A 25,600-nucleotide genomic window follows, 5' to 3' on the forward strand; every position below is an offset into this window, starting at 1 on the left:
GGCTTGGGTTGCCCCCAGCGATGGAGGAAGCCAAGCTTCCCTCCTGCCCTGGCCAGCCCTGGTCTCGGCTCAAGGCTACAAAATTTCAATTATAGAAGATAAATAAATCCCAGAAAAAAAAGAAAAAAAGAAGAGGCTGGGGGCTTGGGTCGCTGGGGGGCATGGCCAGCCTGAAAACAGCCCTCAGCCCCTCACCCAGGCTGGCTACACCCCCATGGGGTGAGGGTCCCCGCTGGGGGGTTTGGCCAGCCTGCAAGCAGCCTTCATCAGCCCCTCACCCAGGCTGGCCAGGCACCCTAAAGGGACCCCCACACTGATCTGGGACATCCTTCAGGGCAAACCAGCCAGCACCCACCCGTGCACCAGGCCTCTATCCTACATAATAAAAGGGTAATATGCAAATTGACTGTAACAGCAGAAGGACTGGGAATGACTGGTCATTATGACACACACTGACCACCAGGGGGCAGACGCTCAATGCAGGAGCTGCCCTCTGGTGGTCAGTGCGCTCCCACAGGGGGAGCTCTGCTCAGCCACAAGCCAGGCTGATGGCTGCCAGCACAGCAGTGGTGGCGGGAGCCTCTCCTGTCTCCTCAGCAGCACTAAAGATGTCTGACTGCAGTGTAGGCCTGCTCCCCGCTGGCAAGTGGACATCCCCCAAGGGTTCCCAGGCTGCCAGAGGGATGTCTGATTGCTAGGTTAGGCCCGATCCCCCAGGGAGTGGGCCTAAGCCAGCAGGTGGACATCCCCTGAGGGATCCCAAACTGAGAGAGGGCACAGGCTGGGCTGAGGGACCCCTCCCCCCCCCAAGTGCACAAATTTTTGTGCACCGGGCCTCTAGTGTGAGTATCATTTTAGGAAGTCAATACTCTGCAACCAATCGATTTAAACTCAAGCAGAGCATAAATGGGGAATAGAACTATCCAGCTGTGGTGAGAACCAGTAAGAGCGATGCTTCCTGCCCTGGAGAGAATGCCTTTTCTGGCCCTGAGGACCTCTAGAAAGGCTATGAGGATCACGTGGACAGAAGCAGCTTTCGAAATGTGGTTGCATTTCCACTTCTCTAGGCTGGTAATAAGAACTGGAGCCAAGATCCAAGAGAAACACAACCAGCCAAGCCCGACCTGGCTGTGCAGTCCCTGGGCCTTGGTATCCTCATCTGTAGACGGAAAGATGTTTGTGGGATGACCAACTGCCTCAGTTTGCTTGGGATCCAGGGATTTCCCAAGACAAGGGACGTGGGACCTGCAGTGCTAACACCAGGTCAGTCCCAAGCAAACCGGGACTGCTGGGCACGCTAAGGTGTGTGAGTCACTAAATGCTATATAATGCTGTACATTACAGCCACCTGGTCCAGCAGCCCAGCACCTGGTGTGCTACACCTTCCCTGGGTGGGAGGAAGGAGCAGAAAGAGGAGAGGGGTGCAGGGTGCAGGGTAGGGGAGCAGTGTGGGAGTAGCATGGCCATCTAGAAGTTAAGAAGGATTGAGCCCTTGGAGTATTAGGCCAGACTGGTGATGGTCATAAGGGAGGAAGGTGTCACTTGTTGGCAACAACAAAAATCGTGAAATCATTTCTAGAGTGACTGATGTGTACCAAGCACTGTGCCAACCACACCACATATAGTATCTCATTGTCCCGCACAACCCAGTGAGGGAAGTGTGAAAATTCCTGCTTTTTAGATGGGGAAACGAAGGCTCAGAGAGCTTACTGCCTTGCCCAGATCCTACTGCCCATAATTAGCAGTCAGGAGTGGAAGCCAGATCTGGGCTGAGGCAGTACCACACGAGTAGAGAGAATCCTCTGGCATCCTTGGTGGTCTCTGGTATTTCTCGGAGGGTCCAGGTCACCCTCAGTGCCTGAGGTGCGGTGTGCAGTGGCTGCCCTGTGGTGCACAGGAGGTGCTGGGCCGGCAGCACCCACTGTGCAGTGTGAGCTGTGGCGCCTGGGAGCTCGGAGGCACCCAGCCCCTCATTGTCCGGCCTGCGATGGAGCCTGCCAAGGAAGGAGCTCCTTGATGGTGGGGTTGGCTTAGATTCTGCAGCTGAACACATGCCCTGACCCTCTGCTGATGTTTTCTCAGCTTTAAAGTGACCATATTTGACCCTCGGGCCTCAGGTCTGAAAATGTGGTAAGTGAGGCAGCCAGCAGGGCGGTGAGGGGCGGCGGTCAGCAGGCTGGGCTCTCCTCCAGACTCCCCTCGCCGGGCCTGTTGGACCTTCTGTGCTATAAAGTGGGTCTTGGTTTTTTCACCCGTGAAATGAAGGCTTTGGGCTGGGCGACTGCTAAGCTCCCTTCCGGCTCTAAGCCTTCGTGAATTCAGGGTTCAGAGCGCCTTGGAGCAGTGACCTCTAATCAACCTTGGCACATTCTAAGTGCCCAGTAAGCACTTGTTGAACTGAACCCAGGAGATTAGGAGTTTCTGGGCAGAGCAGTAATTCCCCGGTGGGGTTTGCGGGACACCCTGAAGTGACCGGTTCCCACCGTCCGTCCAGGGACTCTCAGAAAACACCCACTGAGTGATGACATTTGGGACTTGTCTTAGAAGTAGCTGAAGAGGAAGAGAAGCATTTAAAGTTAGGAGGAGAGAAACTAGCTCCAGGCGTGGTTGCTGTGAAATGTGAGGCCCCCTCTACCCGCCAGCAACCCTCTCCCCAACAACCCCACCTCCACATCAGGGCTTAGGCCACTCCAGCCAGCTCACCTGCCGGCCAAGGCTCTTAAGGAGGCCCCAGGGAGTCTCAAGGCAAATCCTACCTCTGCCTTATAAAGGGGTCTGAGGAGAGGTGCCCGGCTCTCCTGGAGCTCCGGGCACTGAGGGGAGGGCTCATGGGGGAGGAGGAGGGGCAGCTCTGCCAGTCCCCTCCGAGCCCCTGGCTGCCTTCTTGAGGTTCTGTTGCAGCCACAGAGCCCTTCTCTTCCAGGGCACCTAAGAGTCTCCCTCCCTCCCCTCTCTCTCTCTCTCTCTCTCTCTCTCTCTCTCTCTCTCTCTCTCTCTCGTAACACTTCTCTCATACTCACAGTATCTTTATTTCCCTTTCAATATAGTTTTCTCTCTTACATACACAGTCTCTCTCACACTTACTACATCTCTCTTCTCTCTCACAACTAGTCCTCTCTCTCCAGCCTCCCAGTCACTCATACTTTTCCTTCTCCCCCCCCCCCCCCCTTCGCCTGCCTCTCCTCACCCCATGCCTCCCCTGGTGCTTAACTGGAAACAAAAGTGAGTTTGTTGTGCTGGCCAGGAAGCGGACCTGTGGAGGCAGTGGTCGGGGTGGCAACAGCAGAAACAGGCTGGGGCCAGAGGCAGTGCCGACAGCGGGAGACCCCAGCACTCAGCTATTCCAGGGAGCAGGTAATGCCCAGACAGGGGTCCCTCAGGGGCCCTCTCTCTGCCCTGTCTCGTCTCTCCATGATGATCCCATGTATTTGCCTTCTTATCTGGCCTGGAAGGGAGAAAGGGGCTCCAGACTCAGGGAATTGTAGGCACTAAGTCCCAGGAGTGATTCGTCCTCCTTTTCAGAGAACTGTGTGTGATCTGGTGTGTCTGGGTCAAGGTCATGTGGGGTCAAGGATGACTGGGGTCTAGGGTATCAGGGTTCAAGTGTGGCTGGAGTCTGGAGTCTGGTGGCGGCTGGGGTTGAGGGCATCTGGTTGAGGGACATGACAGAACCTACAAAGACAAGTTAGGTCCAGATCACAAGGAATGTTTTGAGCCATGTCATAGAGCCTACGCTTTGGTAATCGAGAGCCATTGAAGGTTTTTCACCTAGAAAGTAACATGACCAAATCTATGTTCTAGAAAAGTAGTTCTTGAACTCTGATCACATGGAGAATTAGGGTGCTAGCAGTCAGTCTTCTCCCAATTAAAAAAAAAAAAAGTAAGATTATTTGTTCAATTGTTGGTTTTTCTTCTATAAAGTTTCCTTAAACCTCTGATGTCTGCTAGCAAGTGTCAGCTATTAAAAAGCCAATGGGGAAAAAAGTAAGTTTAAAGTAATAGAAAAATTAAGAAGTGAAATAAATAAATGAGATCTATTGAACTATATACAGATACACAAATAGTCTTTTCTGCTAGTAGAATTATTTCTATCTCATATGCACAATAGTTCATGGTGCTGCCCTGATTCTCAGCAGTCTGCCATGTGAACATGTTTGAAATGAAAACTGCTGCTACATAGGAGAGGGGAGTGGATGGGGCGCCCAGAAGCTGTGGGGGCAGTTAGGTGGCTATTGCAGTGACTGGAAGAGGAAATAATGGGAACCTGAACCAAGACTGTGGCAATGGGTGGGGAAAGAGGGAGAGAGATGAAAAGGATTTAGGTAGCAAATGAACGAACTCAGGGTCTGATTGGACCTGGATGGTGAAAGAGAAGGAGGCTTCTGGAGTTGAGTCCAGCATTTCTCGGCTGGATGGCTGGGTAGCTGGAGGTGTATTCATCAGACGGAGGAGGGCAGGGTTGGGGTGTTGCAAGGAGGGATGCAGAGCTGTTTTGAATATGCTGAGGTTGACTTGACAATTCCCAGGTGGAGCAGTCCGGTTGGCAGTGGGAGATGCTTGATAAGGCAGGGCCTGTGGACATGGGTGACCTGGGGAGAATCAGTGAAGAGGGACCTGGGAAGGATAAGGCAAAGGAGTCCTCAAAGAGATAGAAAAAAGTATCAAGAAAGTGAAGCGCTGTGAGAGCCAAGAGTAGCATTTCAGTCAGAGGGAGTGGTCAGCACCACTGATGTCCCAGAGAAATAAGCCAGACCATAGCTTCCTCGTACTGTTGGTTTGGTTGCTTTCATTAACTTACTGGTTCAAGGATAACAAGAGATAGAAACATCAGCGATGAGAGAGAATCATTGATTGGCTGCCTCCTGCACGCCCCACATCGGGGATCAAGCCCGCAACCTGGGCATGTGCCCACCTCTTTGAAACACTGGAGCACTCTTTCTTCGGATACACACAGTCGCTCCTCCTTTTACATCACAATTCAAATACCCCCCCCCCCAAAGAGGCCACTCTTGGCCATGCTCTCTAATGTAGCTCCCGGTCATCTTATTTTGTTTTTTCAGAAACTTATCACTGCCTGAAATAATTATTTATGGATTTGTTTATTGTCGTTCTCTGCCACTATTTAAGAGAGCAAGGACATATGAGCCTTCTTCACAGCTTTGTTTTCCAACACCTAGAGCAGTGACGGCGAACCTTTTGAGCTCGGCGTGTCAGCATTTTGAAAAACCCTAACTTAACTCTGGTGCCGGGTCACATATAGAAATTTTTTGATATTTGCAACCATAGCTAAAAAAAAAATTTATACTTTTGATATTTATTTTATATATTTAAATGCCATTTAACAAAGAAAAATCAACCAAAAAAAATGGGTTCGCCTGTCACCTCTGACACGCATGTCATAGGTTCGCCATCACGGACCTAGAACAATGCCTGGTGCATAATACACATTCATTAAATATTGAGAGAAAGGAAGGGAAGGGAAGGGAAGGGAAGGGAAGGGAAGGGAAGGGAAGGGAAGGGAAGGGAGGAAGGGAGGGAGGGAGGGAGGGAGACACCGAGGGAGGGAGGGAGGGAGGGAGGGAGGGAGGGAGGGAGGGAGGGAGGGAAAAGAAAACAGGAGAAGCTTGTCTGGGGAAGGGGACATGTTCAGTGTCAGAATGCCAACTTCTGAGGTTCTGGAGACTCATCTGAGAGATGACACCAGTGGGCAGCTGGAAAGCAGACCAGGAGCTCAGGAACAGGCTGTCATCTTGCCCATGTAGGAAGCTGGCCCACGTGGCTCACTGGCACGAGCTCGTCCTTTTGCGTGGCAGACCGCTCCTTCCAGGCCAGCGATGGGAGGTGACTGGTTTGGGGCCGGTGGGAAAGGGATCCCTCTGGGGTTGTTGCACTGAAGTTAGGTCACAGTTTTCCTCACTTCACTTTTCTCTGCTGTTCTCTGTCCTTGCTGCTGCCCTGGCGCTGGCCATTTTCCATCCTTCATTATCAGCTACAAGACCCTGGATTTTGAACGCAGACTAAATCCTTTCGTCTCTCTTCTTCCAAAGAATATCTCACCCACATCCAACTCACGGAGGCTTGAATCCAGCTTTGCCCAGAAGCCGGACCTAGTTTTACTTACTTAGGAAATATTTTCCTTTGTGCTTGGCTCCTGCCCCATTTCAATTGGCCTTGCAGCCCTCTGTCCCCCACAGGGCACTTAGCGGACCCTGCTGTCCTCCGTCCGTTCGCAGGGTCTCCAGCTGCTGAGCAGCTCCAGGACATCCTGGGGGAGGACGATGAGGCTCCCAACCCCACCCTCTTCACAGAGATGGACACTCTACAGCACGACGGAGACCAGATGGAGTGGAAGGAGTCAGCCAGGTGAGGAGCCGGGTGGGTGGTGGTGGGGAGGGGCTGCCCACTGCAGTCTGCCCAGGCCCAGGCTGAGCTGGCTCTTCCGTGGGAGGATCATTGACCAGTGGCACCTGGCAACTTGAGTTCTGCAGGGCACTTTCTGGCCCATAAGGACCTTCCCATCTGCCTTCCTTGGTATCCAGAACTGGGTTGGACACTAAGGAGCAAGCAAAGACTTAGGACTTTGTCTTTATCCTCAAAGAAATGAAAATCCAAATGGGAAGATAGACCCGACACCCATGAGATCATGAGAGACGAATACAAGGGCATATATTATTTCATGTCAAATGGTTCAAACTAAATGCTACAGAAGGGGAAGCACCAAGCTGGCTGCGGTGGACAGGAAGGGAGAGAATGTGTGCCAGGAAGAATCCAGATGGTGTGCTCCAGGGGGCTGCTGGAGCTTGGGGCAGGACAAGCAGAGTGAGGCTTGTGTGGGGAGCAGAGAGCTGTCTACGGGGCAGTAGAAGGAAGAGAAGGACCAGAAGGCTGGAGGGGGAACCACATGGTGAAGTCACGGGAGCCAAGGGGAGATCGGGGCAAGGAGTAGTGATGGCCAAACCCTGGGACAGAGTGACCTCTGAACTGGACTGGTCAGCAGTGCCAAATGCTGCCAGGAACCCAAGGGAAGGAAGGGTATGGTAGGAGGCAGCAGGAGGGGCTGGTGAGAGGAGGAGGGGGCCTGGGAAGGAAGATGAAACTCTGGAAGACAGACCACACCTGTTTCTTGACCTTCTTTCTCTCTATCTATACATATTAACTGATTTCAGAGAGGAAGGGAGAGGGAGATAGAAACATCAGTGATGAGAATCATTGATCGGCTCCTCCCACACACTCCCTACTGGGGATCAAGCCCACAACCTGGGGGCATGTGCCCTTGACTGGAATTGAACATGGGACCCTTCAGTCCACAGGCTGACCCTCTATCCACTGAGCACAAACCTGCTAGTCTTGACCTTTTTTCAATTAGCATCCCCCACCCCAAGGAAAGTTTAATGTAAGCTAACTTTGTTAAATTATAATTGACTTTATTTCTAATGAGAGAAATTAAATACTACTAAGAAATCAGATTTCGTCAGGTAGGGTTGAGCTTCGGAGTGCCACAAACCATTGTAATACCTAAAACGTTTTTGCTCCTCTGAGAACCAAGGTTCCCCCTGTCGGGCTGACATCTCCCGGTTGAGAATGCACAGGACCACCTGTGCCCAGGACTGGCTCTGCCTGGTGGCCGCCATGATGCCCAGAGCCCAGCAGCTGCTTCCAACCACAGCCTGGGTCCTTCCCTGCCCACCAATCTCATTCCCCTGGGTAGTTGTTCTGCAGAGCAAAGAGGAATGACTTTTAACATCCCCCAGCTCCAATCTCTCCTGGAAGAAAGGCCTTTGGGAGGACTAGCAAGTCCTGTAGGCCCAGGGAAGGAAGGAATTTCTAGCCTCATGGCTGGACCCAATCTCTATCTGGAAGCCACTAGGCCTCTTCTAATCAGCCCATTCAGTGAGCCCTTAGCATGTGCTAAACAGTTCACAGGCTCATCTCATTCAAGTTGCACGATGACACTAAAGAAGGTGGGAGCCATTATTATCCCCATTTTACAGAGGAAGATGCTGAGGTTCAGAGGGGCAAATAGCTTGCAAGGGTCAGAGTGTGCAGGTAGCTGAGTATGGATTCTAGCCCAGGCCTGTCTGACTCCCCAACTTGAAGACTTAACGCACTTTGTCATGCTTTCCTCATTTTGTCAGTCACCTCTCTCTCCTTCCTCAAACTTCCAGGAATTCTTGATGTCCATGGGAGGACATAAATCTGGAGGCAATTCCACTGAATGGGAGATAAATGGGGACAGCCACAGAACCCGGGAAGTCTTTCCAGGTCTGACAAGAGTTGGGAGGACATTCAAATGACCAGGGCCCAGTCTGGGCTATTGTGGCTTAATGCCTCTGAGGGGCTATGCCTCCCTGAGCAGGTGCCTTTCTTGTTCAAGCGAACAAATAGAAAGAAGGAAAGTTGAGAATGGCCTTCTCAGGAGCCCAGTTGGGGGAGGGTGCCTTCTCCCCACCACGGGCAAGGTCTGCATCCAGAACCCCTGGCAATAACTCCCAGAACCAGACTTCCCTGAGGGCCTGCCACTCACACCCACACAGCCCTTGATGCTAAGGCCTCAGGGCCCTCAGAGACCCGATTGTCCATCCCCATAGATAGAACACCCACATATAGTCCCTCAGAGACCCGAATGTCTGTCCATCCCCATAGATAGAATACCCACATGTAATTTTTTAGAGACCTCATTGCCCATCCCCATAGATCAAATGCCCATGTCTAGTCTCAGACCTCATTGCCCATCCCCATAGATCAAATGCCCACTTTCTAGAATCCACGGAGCATCCACACTACAGACCCTGCAATGACATTGATAAACTGTAGATGATGACGTTTCTAGGAGGCTCCTCCTGAAATACAAAGGTGCCTGCCAGTCACCATCTGCAGCTGGTGGGACTCCCACAAGGCAGCCTTCCAAGGGCAGCGTCTGAGGAGGCCTGGGAGGGCCTCAGTATAACCTCAGCCTAACAGTGAGAGGAAAGTGGTGACTGTAACTTTAAATGGTTGAACACAATTCCTGGCAGATCTGAGAGGCAGCAGCTTGAGGGACAACCTGGGGCAGGAAGCAGTGGGAGGAGAGGAGTCAGGGCCTCCTTCCCGGGAGCCTCCTTTAGTCTTCTCTCCAGCTGACCCCACCCGGCTTCCCACTAACTATTGGGGGTGTGACCAGCAAGCTGCTAGAGAGGCCAGAGGAGGGTTTGACCACTGGCCTCCAAGCCCACCTTGGCTCAGACAGTTGTGCTGGGGACTCCTTCGGGCAAACTGGGATGGTAGAGGTGCTCGGGGCCAGCCTGTTTGAGACCTGTCACCCCCCACAAAAGAATGGGGAGCATTCCCCTCAGCTGACAGGCTGTAGAATCTCTTCAGGGAAGTCAGAGGTCTCAGAAGTTCCCAGAATCCCCAGATCAACACATTCTCATGGGTTCTGGGCCTCCTTGGAATGACAGGAGAAAATGGTGGGGAGTGGGGCCAGCGCCTTACACAGACACGCAGGCCCTGAGGGGGTCCGTGCCCACCTCAAAGAGGATGGGGGAGGGGACCCTTTAATAAAAGTACTTAATTTACGGCAGGAGTGTTTGCTTTATTGAGTTAGGAGATTAACAGTGGAAATCTCAAATCCGCAAGGAATTTTCCCGGCAGTGCTTTGTTGGGGGTTATTAGTTTGGGGGGTGTTTGGGGCCCTTGGACGAGTCACCCGTGAATGGATTTAAGTGGCTTTTTGAGCTCCTCTGGGCCTTGCCCCTCTGAGCATAATGGGGACTGTGTGTAGGCATCATTTCGAATGTGATCAATGCTGGTAGGTCAGGCTGTTCATGAGATAAATTTTTATGAACTCTGGCTCTTCAGCTTTCCCGGGAGGCAAACGCAGAGGCTGCTGGGACTGACCTTGCCTGGAGGGAGGGCTGTGCCAGGTGGGGTGTGGGTAGGCGACCCTCCCCGACAGCAAACAGTTCACCCAGAATTCCATCCTCTCTCAAGCCCAAGTCTGCCCGGGTACAAGGACCGGACGGGAAGGAGAATGACCTGAGCTGGAACCTGCCCAAAAGTGGAGGGCTCTTTGGTGCTACTCAGAAATACCCAGAGCGGAGGGCCTTCCAAGAGCTCTAAAAGCAAATTTTAAATCCAAGCTGCCTCTGACCTCAACTCGGAGAAGACCAAAAGCATGAAACTGACAGACGTTTCCTATGAGACACATAAGCTCTGAGAACATGTGACCAGAAAAGGACAGAGAGAGGGGCCGGAGAAGTGGGCCAGCTTAGTTGGGTCAAACCAGGTTAGGACATTTTCAAAAGCCCTGATTGGTTCCCCGCACGTAGGTGGGGATGCTCCCTCCCTCTGCGCATGGAGAAAGCCTGAGCTTCATCCCAACTCTAACCTGCTCCTGCACATGCTCTTGTGGTTGCCCTCCCACCATCGCGATGCTCTTAGTCTGGGACAGAACGCACCCCAGCCCTCTGCTCTCACCACTCACCTGGGGTCACCGCTTTGAGGCCAGAGCTGACCACTCCATGCATAAAGCAGAGGAGGAAGCTGAGAGCTCTTAGCACAGAAGTCAACACACCTCGTCCATTCATTCAGCTCGTATTTACCAAGGGTTTACTATCTGTAGGCCCTGAGCCAGGAGCTGGAGCCACAAAAACCAACACAGCAGATGCTGTTCCTCCTCTGTCTAACGAGGCACAGAAGTGGACAGCGGGGCATCTGGTCTGGGGGTCCTCTGAAAGCACAGCACAGTGGGACCTAACCAGACAAGAGGGGTCAAGGAAGGCGTCAGGAGGAAGAGGTGTTCACCCTGAGACCGGAAGCGTGGGCCAAGGTTAGCCAGGAGAGGGTGCGGGAAGGGGGAGAGGCCCTGGAGCGGGGAAAGCGAGCCCACAGAGGAAGGGCACAGGGTCCCTGTGGCTGCCCTCTAGAGCAGGGGCCGGGATGGCAGTGGCTGGCAGGTCCTGGGCAGGCCATGTTGTGGAGTTTGAACTTGATGCCTAGGCTGCAGAGGATTTGGGGAGGAAAGGGACAGGATTGTCTGTTTGAAAGAGATCAGTTGGGCAAGACCTGGCCAGTTAGGAGGCTGGTTCAGGTGAGAGACGACAAGACCCAGAACCAAGATGTTGGAAGTGGGAATAAAGAAAAGGGGCGGATTGTAGACATATTTTTTGAGCAGATAATTTAATATTATATATCCTTTTTTAAACTATATTTTTATTGATTTCAGAAAGGAAGGGAAGGGAGAGAGAGATAGAAACATCAATGATGAGAGAGAATCATTGATTGGTTGCCTCTTGCACGCCCCCTACTGGGGATCAGGCCCACAACCTGGGCATGTGCCCTTGACTGGAATTGAACGCAGGACCCTTCAGTCCACAGGCCAATGCTCTATCCACTGAGCCAAACCAGCTAGGGCTATTATATGTCCTTTTAAATACTTTATTTTTAGAGCATTTTTAGCAGCAAAATTGAGCATAAAGTACAGAGTTCCCGTATGCCTCCAGCCCCACACATGCACAGCATCCCCCATTATCAACCTCCTCCATGAGACGGGCACATTTGTCACTACTGATGCACCCACACTAACACATCATCAGCACCCAAAGTCCGAAGCCTATGTTAGGATTACTCTTGGTGTTGACCCTTCTCTGGGTTTAGACACATAATGACATGTAGCTACCATTATAGCCTCATATAGTGTCACTGCCCTAAAATCTGCGTTCTGCCTCTTCATTCCTCTCTCCTCCTTAATCCTGGATCTTTTTTTTTACTGAGTCTGAGATGTGTTTTAACAGGTAGAATTGACAGGATTTCATGACATGATGCATGGCATATGGGGGGAGAAGGATAGTCAGGGAGATGGACACCTAGGTTTCCAGTTTGAGCTAGTGGGTAGCTCATGGTAGCAATTTAGGAAGCCCAAGAGCAGCAGGGAGGTTTTGTTGTGTTGGGAATGTAGCTTTGTTTTGTTTTGGGGGTTGAGGATGAGTTCCGTTTCGGACATGTTTGAGGACACTCCAAGTGGAGTGGTCCTCCTGCAGGCATGTGGCAGGCCACCATGTAGACACAGAGGCCTGGAGTTCAGCCTCGAGATGGACATCAACCCCATGGGAAAGGGCACCGTGGCCTTTCTGTGAAGTGAGGAGAACGCCCAGGACAGAGCCCCTAAGAACACTAACATTTCAGGGATGGACAGAGGACGCAGAACCCACAGAGGAGACTGAGCAGGTGCAGCTGGAGTCAGAGGGGAACCAGAGCGGGGAGACATTAAGATAGAGAGAGGAAGGGGCCAACAAGTGGGGGAAGAACTGAAGAGTATGACAGGATAGAGAGACCCGGACAGTCTCGAGGGAAGGATGGGAGTAGAGGATGGAGAAGAGAGTCAGAAGGATGAAGGTGGGTTCAGTTGAACAGTTTTTCCAAGATGCTCTTCTGTGAGTCTTTCCATGGGAACATGGGGTCAAGGAGGCGTTTGTTTCCTGATTTTTGAGGGTGAAAGAGATGTGAGCCTATTGGAGGCTGACAGAAAGGGCCCAGATGAAAGAGAGTGGTTTAAAGATGCAAGAAGGGAAGGGCTGCTGGAGGGAGGGTGCAGGGCCCCGGGAGCAGGTTCTGGGGCTCCCACAGCCAGAAGGCCCCGCCGCGCCCCAGTGACAGGGCTGAAGGAGAAGGGGGCCGGGCACCGCAGGGAGGTTTGGGAGCTCCTAGCAGTGTTTAGAGAGTTCCGGGTTGGTGATTTCCAGACTGGCCTCTCATTTAAGAAGAGTGAGGAGTGGAGCGCTGACTGAGGAGTTGCAGCTTGCCAAATGGTCCCGAGGCAGGTGAGCAGCCCCAGCCGTGGCCGCCCTGTCCTATTGCAGTGGAGCCACGCATGGAGACATGGTCAGAAGAAAGTTTTTGAAGACTTGATGCTTATCTACCACCATCGTACTACTTGTCATTATCAAGCTACTTGTCATTATCAAGCTACTTGTCATTATCAAGCTACTTTCATATCCAATATCACACACGGTCCTTCCTTCTCCCTCCACTAGTCAAACACTGATATCCGATGCTTATGCTGGGCAAGTGGGAAGGCGTCATTTTGTATGAATCAGAACCTGGATCAAGTTCTAGGCAGAAGTGGGCAAGGTGCCCCCAGGCCTCAGAGCCCCGGTTCCAGCCAGCGCTCCCATCTTTGAACTGTGTGAACCCAGAATGGGGTTGTGCTAGGGCATGCGTTCCCCCAGAGCCTTAGTGATCACTCGCAGTGAGCACAGCTTGGGAAGGGCGTCATGAGGTCTAGCAGGCCGGAGGGGCCGCCTTCAAAGGGCCTGCGGTGAGGTCAGGGACGCACCAGTCCACAGCCACGGAGACCGCACGCCGTGGTGCGAGGCCACCAAACGGTGGGCCCGGGTAGGTAAGATCAGATGAGCTGGTTACTGAGTATGACAGGAAGGCTAGTTAGGTGAGGAGAGAGGGCAGGACGCTCCCATGCCTGTCTGGAGCCCCTCAGTGCCCCTGGAGGCTGGTCATCAGGAGAGACCACCTCCCCCCAACAGAGGACATCCTTGCAGTTGTCAGGAGAGGAGAAACCCCACCGTCAGACCACCTTGCGAGCCAAGACCCAGTTGATTTATCCATATATATAGAAAATGTAGTCTTAATTGGTATAATAATATCCATAACTAAATATATATTTTTTAACTTTTTATTGTGGAAAAGTTCAAACACAAAAAGTAGAGAGAATTGTGTAATGAACCCCCATGTATCCATCACCCACCGTCATTAATGATTAATGTTTATGATCAGTATTCCACCACTATGTTTTGTTTGCTCTTAGGGATTTTGTTTTTGCCAGAACAGTTTTTTTTAAAAAAAATCCCAGCTGTTGTAAACATTTTACTTTTATGAAATTAGACTTCTTTTATAAATACAACCACAATGCCATTACATCCCCTAACATAATTGAGAAGGGTTCCTTAGTATGATGAGACATCCAGTCCAGATTCAAATTCCCCTATGGTCTTAAAAGTATCTTTTCACTGTTGCTGTGTGTAACTTAGAATCAAAGCAAGATCTACACAGATGATCTGTAGGCACAGTAAGAAACAAAAGTGGCCCTGGCTAGTCTGCTCAGTGGTTAGAGAGTCAGCCCGTGGACCAAAGAGCCTCGGGTTTGGTTCCTGATCAAGGGCATGTATCTGGGTTGCAGGTTCTCCCTGGCACTGGGCCACGTGTGGCGCGTGCAGGAGGCAACCAATAGCTGTGTCTCTCTCACATGGATCTCTCTCTCTCTCTCTCTCTCTTTCTCTCTCTCTCTCTCTCCCCCTCTCTCTCTCTATCTCTCTCTCTGTCTCTCTCCCACCTCCCTTTCACTCTTTCTAAAAATCAATGGAGTAAATATCCTCAGGTGAGAATTAAAAAAAAAAAAAGAAAGAAAGAAAGAAAGAAACAAACAAACAAACATGGCCATACTAGAAAAGAGGCTCTGGATTTGCAGTTCCACTCTCACCAGATGTTCTCAGAGCCACCCTGAGGGATAGAGGCCACGTCCCCTCTGGCGTAAGGGGGATGGGACCATGTGCCCAGAGCCGCTTGCCTGCAGTGGGAACCCAGACAGGCCCAACTACCCCTCGTCACACAGTTCTATATGGTTGTAGAGCGAGGGCTCCTCAGCCTCAGGGCGCAGTCCAATAACCTAGGAGCTTCCATGGCCAGGCCGCTCCTGACGGGCCACCACCCAGCTTCAGTATTTTCAAATCCCTCCAGGAAATGCTAACAGGCGGCCAGTGCTGGAAACCTCTGTCGCAGGGGTTGGGTCCTCCATGTGTCCATGTTCCACTCAAGGTCAAAGTGAGCTCTGTTTCTAGCTGTCGCCATTCAAAACACAAAATTGATGTTCTCTGGAACTAAACAGAACCACCACTTGCCCTCCTTTTCAAACCAGAGAATAAAAATTTGGTTTTAGAAAAAGAAAAAAAACCCCACAAAATCGAGTTCCAGTTCACAGGCTTGCTGTTTCAACATCTTGATCCTCAAAATAGTTGCAAGGAGAACCAGAGAGGTGTTCCTCCTGAAGTCCTCCAGTACTTTTGAAGTCATCATGTGAATTTTTGGAAATCAAGTTAGGGGTGCCAGCAGCAGAAATCCAGTTCTGGCATTTACCCTGGACCCGGGAATGGGTAACCTGGCTTTTCTGCAGTCGGCTCGGGCGGGTCGGTGCTCTCGTCTGTGGGTGTAGAACTGATGTTTTGTAGGAGCCTGACACAGTGGAGGGGGAGAGGACGGGCTGTCCTTGCTATCTGGCGTTAAGAAGAGGATGTTTCAAAGAAGAGGTGTGCTCTCACCCTCTCCTTCCAGGGGAGGTGCGTTTGGGCAGGTGGAAAGCTGAAGAAGGGGATGTCGTGGAGAGAGCTGCCTGGAATGTCCCCCAGGATGTTTAGGAAACAGTGTAGAGAGAAATCAACTCAAGTGCACTGGGACGCGTCACCTTTGGGTGAATAGAGAGGCGGGACTGGGGGGGGGGGGACGCGGGGCGGGGTAAGGCCACGGAGTAGCAATAGCATCTTCAGTGACAAAGTAACAGTATAATTTATTTTGTGTATTTTTAAAAATATTTTTTATTGCCCTGACTGGTTTGGCTCAGTGGATAGAGCGTCGGCCTGGGGACTAAAGGGTCCCAGGTTCAATTCTGGTCAAGGGCATGTACCTTGGTTGCGGGCGCATCCCCGGTGCAGGGTGTGCAGGAGGCAGCTGGTCGGATGCTTCTCTCTCATCGATGTTTCTGGCTCTCTATCCCTCTCCCTTCCTCTCTGTAAAAAATCAATAAAATATATTTTTTAAAAAATATTTTTTATTGAATTCAGAGAGGAAGGGAGAGGGATAGAGAGTTAGAAACACCAATGATGAGAGAGAATCATTGATCGGCTGCCTCCTGCATGCCCCCCACTGAGGATTGAGCCCACAACCCAGGCATGTGCCCTGACGGGAATTGAACCGTGACCTCCTGGTTCAGAGGTTGACTCTCAACCACTGAGCCATGTCGACTGGGCTATTTTGTGTATTTTTGAGAGGAAAAAAAGGGCAATGTGATTGTTGAGTAGAAGAAAGACTCTCAAGGAGAAGGTGGGCATCCTCTTGACCAAAACATTTGAACTTGTTCTTTCATCTCTTCCTTGCAAATCCTTATGCTACTACAATGCTTAGAAAAACTTTGGATTGGTATCATACAGACTTGGGTCTACTATCATTCAAATGGTGTTCCCCCAAGTAGATCTCCCCATTTAAAAAGTTAGCAGCACTTTGGTGAGTCTCCGAGGCAAGTGTCTGCGTGGTCTCTGCTCCGGCCCCTGTGTTTTAGGTCTTCAACTCCCAGGTCTCCTCTAATCACACCTCCCCATCCTGTGTCCCTTCAAGCCCCCAGGCCTCACCAGGTGCCTGGTTAACTGATCTCAAAAAATATATTAAATCAGAATGTTAAATATTGATAATACAAAGTACTCATGCAATTGTGTCAAGAGGGAATCTGGCAAAGGAAACGATATTCAACTCCATTAGTAACCAAAAGAATGCAAATGTAACATGATTTTGAGTTCCAGAACAAAGGTGAAAAAAATGGCAACACTAGAGGTTGGGGGACTTCAGAGAAATGTGGCCTGGATGTTGGTGGAAGTGTAAATTGGCACAATTTCTGGAGAACAGTTTGGCAATGTATGCCATATACTTAGAAATATGCAGACAGCAATTTCTCTGTCTCTGAGAAATAACCTCTGAGAGCTTATTCTAAGGAAATTATTGGGCAGGGGCCAAGGATACTCAAATCAACCTATTTATAATAAAGAATAATTAGAAATAATCTAAATAAATGTCCACCAAGCGAGGATTATTTGTATCAATTATGGTCCATTCAGACAACAAAGTACCAAAGAGACTTTAAAATGATATCAATTTAATAAACATGAAAGGATGTCCATGAGATATTACCCCCTCATGGTGTCAATAATGTAAAATTGTGTGTGCAGACGTGTGTTCATGCACACAGAGATCTACAATGATAGTCATCAAAATATCCACCATGGTGTCTTCTGGTTGGGAGATCTTTGAATGCCTTTACCTTCTTATTTTTTATTGTTTCTAAAATTTCGAAAGCAATGTGTCCTGACCTGGAATCAAACCGTGACCTCCTGTTAAGAGGTCAAGGCTTAACCACTGAGCCACATTAACTGGGCAGGTTGGTCATCTTTAAAACAACTCCTCCATCAAAACTCAAATTCCCATGGGGGTCCAGGTTGTTTTCATGGTCCCTTTGTCTGTCTCTGGACTGGAACCACACGTTTTAATGACTGAAGCTTTTTAGAAAGTTTTATATCTACTAGAATCATGCCCATCCCCATTCTTCTCCTTTTTCAGACTTTCCCCACCATTCTCAGTCGGTACTGTTTTCAGAGGAACTTTAGAATTAGGTAGTCACGGTCCACAACACTCCCTTGGGGGTTTGATTGGAATAGCTGGAAGCTCCCCCCTAATTTGGGGCTGACATCTTACAGAGCTGCGCTCGCGGACCTTGCGCTCCAGTAGCTCTTCAGGCGATCAGGTGCTGCCCCCTGCAGGGAGGCCGGGCAGGTGCTACTTCTGTCCAGGCCTTCCCGCTCAGCCCGCTCCACCCAGCTGACTCCAAGGCTCCTAGAAAGGACACATTCTCACACATCTGTGGTCTAACGTCTTTCCTTCCCCAGCTGACATTTGGATTTTAACCTGAACGTTCAGGATAAAAGTCTAGGGCACATGCTTGGGAACCACAGGTCCTGCCATAGAACCCGTCAGGAAATGCTCCCAGCAACCACACCCCATGAGGCAGACACTGCACACACGAGTGACCAGCCCCAGGTAACCAGGTTCCAACAGGAACTTTAACAGCTTTGTTGTTCTAGAACACCGTCAAGCTCCCTCATTGTAAGTGTGCAGTTAAAGGGTTTTTAGTACCTGTGCAAAGGGGTGCAACCATCACCAAGTCCAGCTTCAGAGCATGCCCACCACCCCTGCAAAAGACCCCTGTGCCCATTTGTGGTCATTCCCTGGACGCCACTTTGCTCTGAGCACGACAGCACCAGGAGGAGTGGGGACAGAGGGAGGGGGTCTCTGAAAGATCCTCCACCTGTGAGTCTAGTAGACTCCAGACCAGCGGTTCTCAACCTGTGGGTCGCGACCCCTTTGGCGGTCGAACGACCTTTTCACAGGGGTTGCCTAAGACCATCCTGCATATCAGATATTTACATGACGATTCATAACAGTAGCAACATTACAGTGATGAAGTAGCAACGAAAATAATTCTATGGTTAGGTCACAACATGAGGAGCTGTATTTAAAGGGCCCGAAGGTTGAGGGCCACGGCTCTAGAGCCAACGCCCCAGCGCCGAGCACAGAATAACTTGCAGGCCAACACCCTCTTCTGAGGAGACCCAGCTAGGGGCCCCTCCTGAGGACCCTGCCCACGCTGAGCCCCATCCTTACCCCTCCCAGGTGGATAAAGTTTGAAGAAAAGGTGGAGGAAGGAGGCGAACGCTGGAGCAAGCCCCACGTGGCCACACTGTCCCTGCACAGCCTCTTCGAGCTCCGGACCTGCCTGCAGACGGGAACGGTGCTGCTCGATTTGGACAGTGGCTCCTTACCACAGATCATAGGTGAGTGGGGACCACGGAGGCCCCCCAAACCAGGGCAGCTCTCCCCCTCCTGCTCCTGCCCGCCCCAGTCCATCCTCACCTCTGACACTGCCTGATTGCGCAGTGACTCCAAGGTTCAGTCCCCCGTAGAGTTCCAGCGGAGGGAACGAGCACCCTCTGAAATGCAGTGCAGCCAGGGAGAGGAAGACCCCCCAACCCTGCTCCTTCTGTCCCGTTCTGTCCCCTTAGATGACGTCATTGAGAAGCAAATCGAGGACGGCCTCCTGCGGCCGGAGCTCCGGGAGAGGGTCAGCTACGTCCTCCTGAGGAAGCACCGGCACCAAACCACGAAGCCCATCCACCGCTCCTTGGCGGACATCGGGAAGTCGGTCTCGTCCCCCGCCGGTGAGTCGGGCCATGCTGGTGGGCCCTGGGCGGGGGGTGGGGGGGGTGGTGAGCCCCGGTCAGTGAGAGTCTGGGCACTTCACCAAGCTGGAGACATTCTGGGGGGTCCTTAGCCTCCTTCTCTAGCAGGGACCCCGGTGCTGTCCCCACCCCAGTGCTGAACCATTTCTATGAGGAGAGTTGATTCTCAGCCTGACTGTGCCTTGCGATCCCTGGGGTGGGGGTGGGGGTTGGGGTGGAGGGGTTGGGGCGTGGGTATGATATGTGTCCTAAAGCCTAGGTCCCACCTGGAGAGTTGTGGTCAGTTGGTCTGGGGTGTGGCCTGGAAACGGGGAATTTAGGAAGCTCTCATGTGCAGTCAGGGTTGTAAATGCTGTAGAGATGGTCTGTTTATGGTAAGAGCTTAAAATTTTCCCCACTGAGCACCCCCCAGAAGAGCCAAGAGCCCCGAGAGAAAGTGAAGCACATGGAGATGGTGGGAGGGGCTGGGCCATCTCAGGGCGCCAGGCCTGGTAAACCTGGCAGCTGGGTCATTCTGATTGGGGGGGGGGGGGGGGGCATTGGGAGAGCGGTTTGTTCCATTCGCACATCTCAAACCCGCCCCTCTCCATCTTGCTATCCCAGAGTTGAGATGCTCAGACACTACTAGCCTTGCTGGACCTCTCAGATAAATGCCGTCATCAGAACAAAGTAGCTAAATAATGAGCCTTGAGGAATTTCTTTAGATGAACCGTCTGAAATGGGGGAGTGTTTAGCGTATTATAACTGCAGGCACACATGCGGTACCTACCATGTTCCAGCACTGAAGCGTGACTCACTTCATCCTCACGATAACCCATGACTAGGTACTGTTCTCATCATCCCCATTTGACAGATGAGAAGCCTGGGGCACAGAGAGGTTAAGTTACTTGCCTAAGGTCACACAGCCAAGCTAGAGGTGCAATCTGGGATAAAGCCAGGCCATCTACAACACCTGTGCCTATTGGATCAATTGGTTAGCTCTCTGTTTCAACAGTACAAATATTTAATCTTGTTCAGACAGTTAACTTGCTTCAAAAAAAAAAAGCCCCCCAAACAAGAACAAAAAACAGAACAACCAAAAACACCCTCTTTCTGGAAGGAGAAAAGACAGGTCTTGTAGCCCAGCTTTATTCAGGAGAAATGACAATACGCTTAGTACCACATCGATGGGGAGGCAAACCCAGGCTCCAAGGCAAACCCCTCTGCTCCTCCTCCCAGGTCGAAGCCTAGCCCGGAGCCCCCCAGCCGGCCCCAGCCTACACCGCTCCACCGAGGACCTGCGGGTGCAGCCACGCATAAGCTACGGCCATCTGTGTGAGTGTCCTCTGCCACTCGCCACAGCGTCTTCGTCACGGCCTGGTCCTGGCTGGCAGCCGTGGAATGTTGGCTTTTGTATTCTTTCAAAGGCGGAGGAGACAAAGCCCAGGGCCTGTCTAGAATTCTCAGGACAGGAGCCAGGAAAATTCTAACTTTCACCGAAAGCTGGTCTACTCTCAGAGCCTAATTTACTGCTGTACATTTTTATTTTCCTCACCCAAGGATATTTTTCCATTGATTTTTAGGGAGAGTGGAAGAGAGAGGGAAAGACAGAGGGAAACACTGATATGAGAGAGGCATGTCGATTGGTTGCCTCCTGCACGAGCCCTGACCAGAATCGAACTTGGGACCCTTTGGTCTGCAGGCCGATGCTCTATCCACTGAGCCAACTGGCTAGGGCTACTACCATGATTTTCTATATAATTATTCTGGAAAAAACGCAGCTCTAAATCAAGTCCTGACATAATCACTACCCAGTCCTATGTGCTAGGCATTTGTAACTTAGTTTATACCTTGGTTTTCATCAAATTGATCATTAGCCCTGTTTTTGGTAAAAAGCCTTCCTAGAAACAGAATTAAAAACATGGGAGGTATCTCCCCCGCCCCCCAGGACAGAGAGTGCTCCCATCACTGGGTGACAGTCTCGAGCCGCCAGGACAATGAAGCGCTGCAGTCACAGCCCCTGAGCGCCGGGGAGGTGCCTGGTTGCACACGGGGCCTTTTCAGACAGTTCATCACAGATGAACAGGACGGGTGAGCTACGAGGCAAAGAAAAGAGGGGACTTGGAAAATGAAAAGAAAAGGCAGTGTGAAAATAGCAATCCTATTTTCCTTTAAAGACTTTCACTAAAATGCCAAGATATGAGCAAACGCAGCCTAGGGCTGTGCCCCTACCAGGCCTGAGGGATGTTTCGGGAGGAGCCGTGGCCCTTGCCCGAGGCCTCAGCTGCAGTGTGTCATGGGCTCTTTTCTCTATTCGTAGTGACCCTGGGTCCTCATAGTTCCCCCTGGACTTGGTGACTGCACGTAGGGGCGCCAGGGGGCAGCAGTGAGCAGGCGGCGGAGGTCTTCAGTTATTCGCTGTGGAAGAGGTCTCCCCTGCGTTGTGCTGCAGGGTTGGGGACCCCAACAAAAGGCATGAATAAGCGCTTACAGCATGTGTGCAGGTGGCGCCCGGGAAAGCTCACTGAGGAGGGGCTGTTCCTGAGTCTTGGAGAATAAATAGGAAGGCGTTTTCCAGGAAGGGGAAGGGTGTTCTAAGCAAAGGAGACAAACAGCAGGTGCAGGAAGGCGCTGCGGAGGGCGCTGTGTATCCAGGTCTGGATATAGTGGTTCGGTAATGAGGACTGTAAGGCCTGCGGGGAAGAGGGTCCCACTGAAGGGGCGCCTGTGCCCTGCAGAAAGGCCCAGCCTTTGTTCTGATGGCAGAGGGGACCCCGGAGAAGTTTTAAGCAAGGGCAGACCATGATCGGATTTTTATTTGAGAGAGATCAGCCCAAATGTGGGCATGGCAGCGCCAGGAGTGGTGCGATTGAGCAAGGATGGAGGGCTTGAGGTCTCTGGAGGGGAGAGGGCAAAACAGGCCCTCAGGGGAGGCCAGGAGGAGAGGCTCTGGATGGAAGGAAGAGGAGGGCGGGGGGCAAGGGAGCATGTTCTGGGGTGAGGGGACACCCAGGCCGCCGAAAGCCAAGAAGTGTCAGGTCTGAGAGTGTCCCCTGGGTCTGGCTGAGCTTCTCCTGCCTTAACCAAAGAGGTGAATTATTGAGCAGTTCAAGTAATTCACCACCACTGTTCTTCCCACCTCCCCTCCCTCTGCCAGCCCAAATCCTTAGCCATCTTTAAAGACCGACATGGGCCTAACCGGTTCAGCTCAGTGGGTAGAGCGTTGGCCTGTGGACTAAATGGTCCCGGGTTCAATTCTGGTCAAGGGCACATGCCTGGGTTGCAAGCTCAATCCCCAGTGGGGAGGCATGCAGGAGAGAGCTGATCAATGATTCTCTCTCATCACTGATGTTTCTATCTCTCTCTTTCCCTCTCCCTTCCTCTCTGAAATCAATAAAAATATATATAAAAAGAAAAAGACTCACATGGGTCATGGAGGATGGAGGGTGAAACTCGTCTTCTCTCTCCAACAAAGTCCAAGCTTAGCGACACCTCCCCACCCCCAGGGTCTGGCACAGAACAGACATCTTTGTCTCTGCCCAGAAGGTGGTCTCTGCCCAGGAAAAGGGGGTGAGGGTAGAGACAAGAATACAGCAGATTGAGTAGTGAGAAGGGAGAAGTAGAACCTGGGGTCTGGTAACTCTTTTAAGAGAGCCTCCAGCCCTGGCTGTGCAGCTCATTTCGTTGAGCGTCGTCCCAATAGGCGTAGGTTTTGGGTTCGATCTCTGATCAGGGCACATGCAAGAATCAACTGATGAATGCATAAATAAGTGGAACAACAAATCTATGTTAATAAATTAAAATTTAAAAAAAGAGAGAGAGAGACAGCTGCCATTGGAGGGAAGAAAAGAGAGTGGAGGCCAGCTCAAGGGGGCTGCAGGATTAGGGGAGAGGAGCTCTTGCTTTGCTTATGAAGACGGAAAGCATGTGTAGGGACCCGGGGGAAAGGACCTGAGAGAGCCTGCCTTCCCCTGATGGACCTTCTTTTCCTTCTCTCCTAGGTCACGTCCAGAGCAGAAGCATGAATGATATTCCTCGCACCCAAAACCCAGACCAGGTAGTAAAGCCCTTGCACTGGGCCACCATGAGGGGCCAGGGCAGGAAGACGCCTTCGGTTCCATGGGCAGGGAGCACCTATGGCAGTGATGGCGAACCTTTTGAGCCCGGTGTGTCAGCATTTTGAAAAACCCTAACTTAACTCTGGTGCCATGTCACATATAGAAATTTTTTTGATAATTGCAACCATAGTAAAACAAAGACATATTTTTGATATTTATTTTATATATTTAAATGCCATTTAACAAAGAAAAATCAACCAAAAAAATGAGTTCGCGTGTCACCTCTGACACGCATGTCATAGGTTCGTCATCACTGCCCTATGGGCAGGGCTCCACTCTCATGAAGCAGCGGGAGTCTCCAGGAAGGACATGGGTGGCTGGGGGTGGGGGGACACTCTGGGCTGCCTGGTGACTCTGCCCACTCCATTGCTTGAGTGTTGACTGAGCCCTAAGTACTGGCTCTGTGCCTGGCCTGGGAGGGGTGGGGGGCAGAGAAGCATGCCTCTGAGCTTGGGTTTGTTGGAGAGAGAAGACCAGCACGCAGAGTTTCACCTGCTATATGGCACACAAGTACCTTCAAAGATGGAGTGGGATTGGGGCTGGTACAGACTCGCGGTGGGGCCTCCCTGTGGGGACAGCAGTGGTAGCGAATTGTTTGGACCGCCCAGCAGTGCGTCTTCTCCTTGACTGGGCCAGGATAAAGGCAGTTCCTGCCTCCCGCCAGCCTGGCTGAAATCTCCTGATGAGATTTCCCACAGCAGGTTGAGTCCACGTTCTAAGGCCCACAGCCCGGGAACCCTGTGGCTCTGCCCCTTGGGGAAGCCCAGGGGAACCTCCTCAGTTCCAACCATGCACACCTCTAGGGCAGAGTCTCATGGTCCCCTTGCTTGTGCCCCCAGGAGTGGGAAGGAAAGTGATGAAAGAGACCTGAAATTTGGTGAAGACTTCTCAGGAGCTTGGGTGAAGGCCTGGCCTTCGGGGCAACCCAAGTTTGGTAGCAGGCGAAACAAAAGCAGTCCCTCACATCAGTATCACGAGGACCGTTTGGTGGCCAAATAATAACAATAATAACAGCATCAGCCAACACTTAAGACCCACACTGCACGCGCCACACCATGCGTCATGAAGGTCTATATCATCTCCAATCTACTGGGGAGAACATTGGACCTTAAAGCAGTTAAATAATGTGCCCAAGTTCATGCAGCAGAAGCATGACTAGACCCAGACAGTCTGCCGAGAGCCCTTAATTTGGAAGTGACTTAGCACTGAGTATTCTGGGATATTATTTAGAGAACAACCCCACTTTAGCACACAGGTAGCGAGGCCAAGATAAGGAAGCATTGCCTAGGCGATTTTCATAAATGTCTAAGTGGCAACAAGAAGAGCAGCTGTCACTTTCCCCTGGCAACGCTGCCCTCATGTAGGGACTGGAGCCACGTCCCATGTCCAGCTCTCCTGACTGACCAGCTGATACTGCTTCTCGGTACTGTTTGCAGCCACAAAGGCTTGTTGTGGGAACAGCGGCTTGTCCGCCAGTGGGCGCTCTTTAGGCTCCAGCCCAGAGGCGTTGCTCTGCAGGCTCTTTCTTCATGGCTCCCGCCTGCCCTGGGCAGTCCGTGGGTTCCCGGTGAAGCAGAGGGTGGATTCAGACACAATAGTTGCGTGTGGTCACTCGACAGAACTGGACCAGACTCCCTATGGGTTCAGTAAGTAGGATCAGCAAGACCCTGGTCCAAACCATTGCCTAGCCAGGTGGCCAGAACGGCAGCATGGCCCATTTCTGGGACGTCACCACCCCAGCCGGCCTCTTTACCAAACTGTCACCACCTGCCAGGGAGGACCACGGCCCGTTGCAGCTCCTCTCCTCTCCTGGATTAGGAATGTGCTGTTGGGCTGCCCCCAAGCCTTGTTGTTTTCAAAGACTCCTTTTCCAGGGCACTCCTGCCACCCCTCCGCTCCTCCTGTCCCCCGGACCTGCTCCCCGCCTGATGCTTATGGGCACAGAGCGGGCAGGGGGGCCGCGGCTGCCCTGGCACACCAACCCCTCCATCCTGAAGAATGCTGCTTATGAATCAGCTGACTGGCTGGGACAAAGGGATTTTCTGAGTTGTGAGGACTCTGGCCTTCCCGCTAACTCCTGGCCCGGCTTGTTCTCACTGCATTAGGGTCCTTGGGGCTGTGGCCTGGGTGGCTGTAGAGGGTTTTAGTTTGGGATTGGATGTAAAGGATTACAAGGGTGCAGCCCTTGCTCACATGCCCTTGCTCATGCTGGTAGGCCACCCAGCCCCTGTGCATCACGCCCACCATGAGTGTCAGGGACATGGAGCTTATGGGAAACGGACATGTCTGTGCCCACAGGAGAGACCCAGGAGAAATGGGTGGCAAGCTTGTGGGGTCCGTAGGATCTCTCTGAAGTGCTCACCTCTAACTTCTGGGCCCTTTCTTCTTTGATGGCCACTGTGGACTTCCACCAGCCCTGCCCTCCAGATGCTCCCTCTCCACCGTCTCTACAAGTTATCT

The 25,600-nt window shown here is 51.7% G+C and overlaps 1 protein-coding gene across 1 annotated transcript in view; it reads left to right on the forward strand.

Moving 5' to 3' along the window:
- SLC4A5 (solute carrier family 4 member 5) overlaps positions 1-25,600 on the forward strand; it is a 62,836-nt gene that overhangs the window by 8,476 nt on the left and 28,760 nt on the right. Inside the window, exons 3-7 of the mRNA XM_036334077.1 lie at positions 6,234-6,363; positions 18,478-18,638; positions 18,867-19,022; positions 20,262-20,357; positions 23,024-23,079. Of these exons, the coding sequence (XP_036189970.1) occupies positions 6,234-6,363; positions 18,478-18,638; positions 18,867-19,022; positions 20,262-20,357; positions 23,024-23,079 (599 nt within the window). The remainder of the gene's footprint in view (positions 1-6,233; positions 6,364-18,477; positions 18,639-18,866; positions 19,023-20,261; positions 20,358-23,023; positions 23,080-25,600) is intronic.

The sequence above is a fragment of the Myotis myotis genome, unplaced genomic scaffold (assembly GCF_014108235.1).
Source record: "Myotis myotis isolate mMyoMyo1 unplaced genomic scaffold, mMyoMyo1.p scaffold_m19_p_14, whole genome shotgun sequence".
Lineage (NCBI taxonomy): Eukaryota > Metazoa > Chordata > Mammalia > Chiroptera > Vespertilionidae > Myotis > Myotis myotis.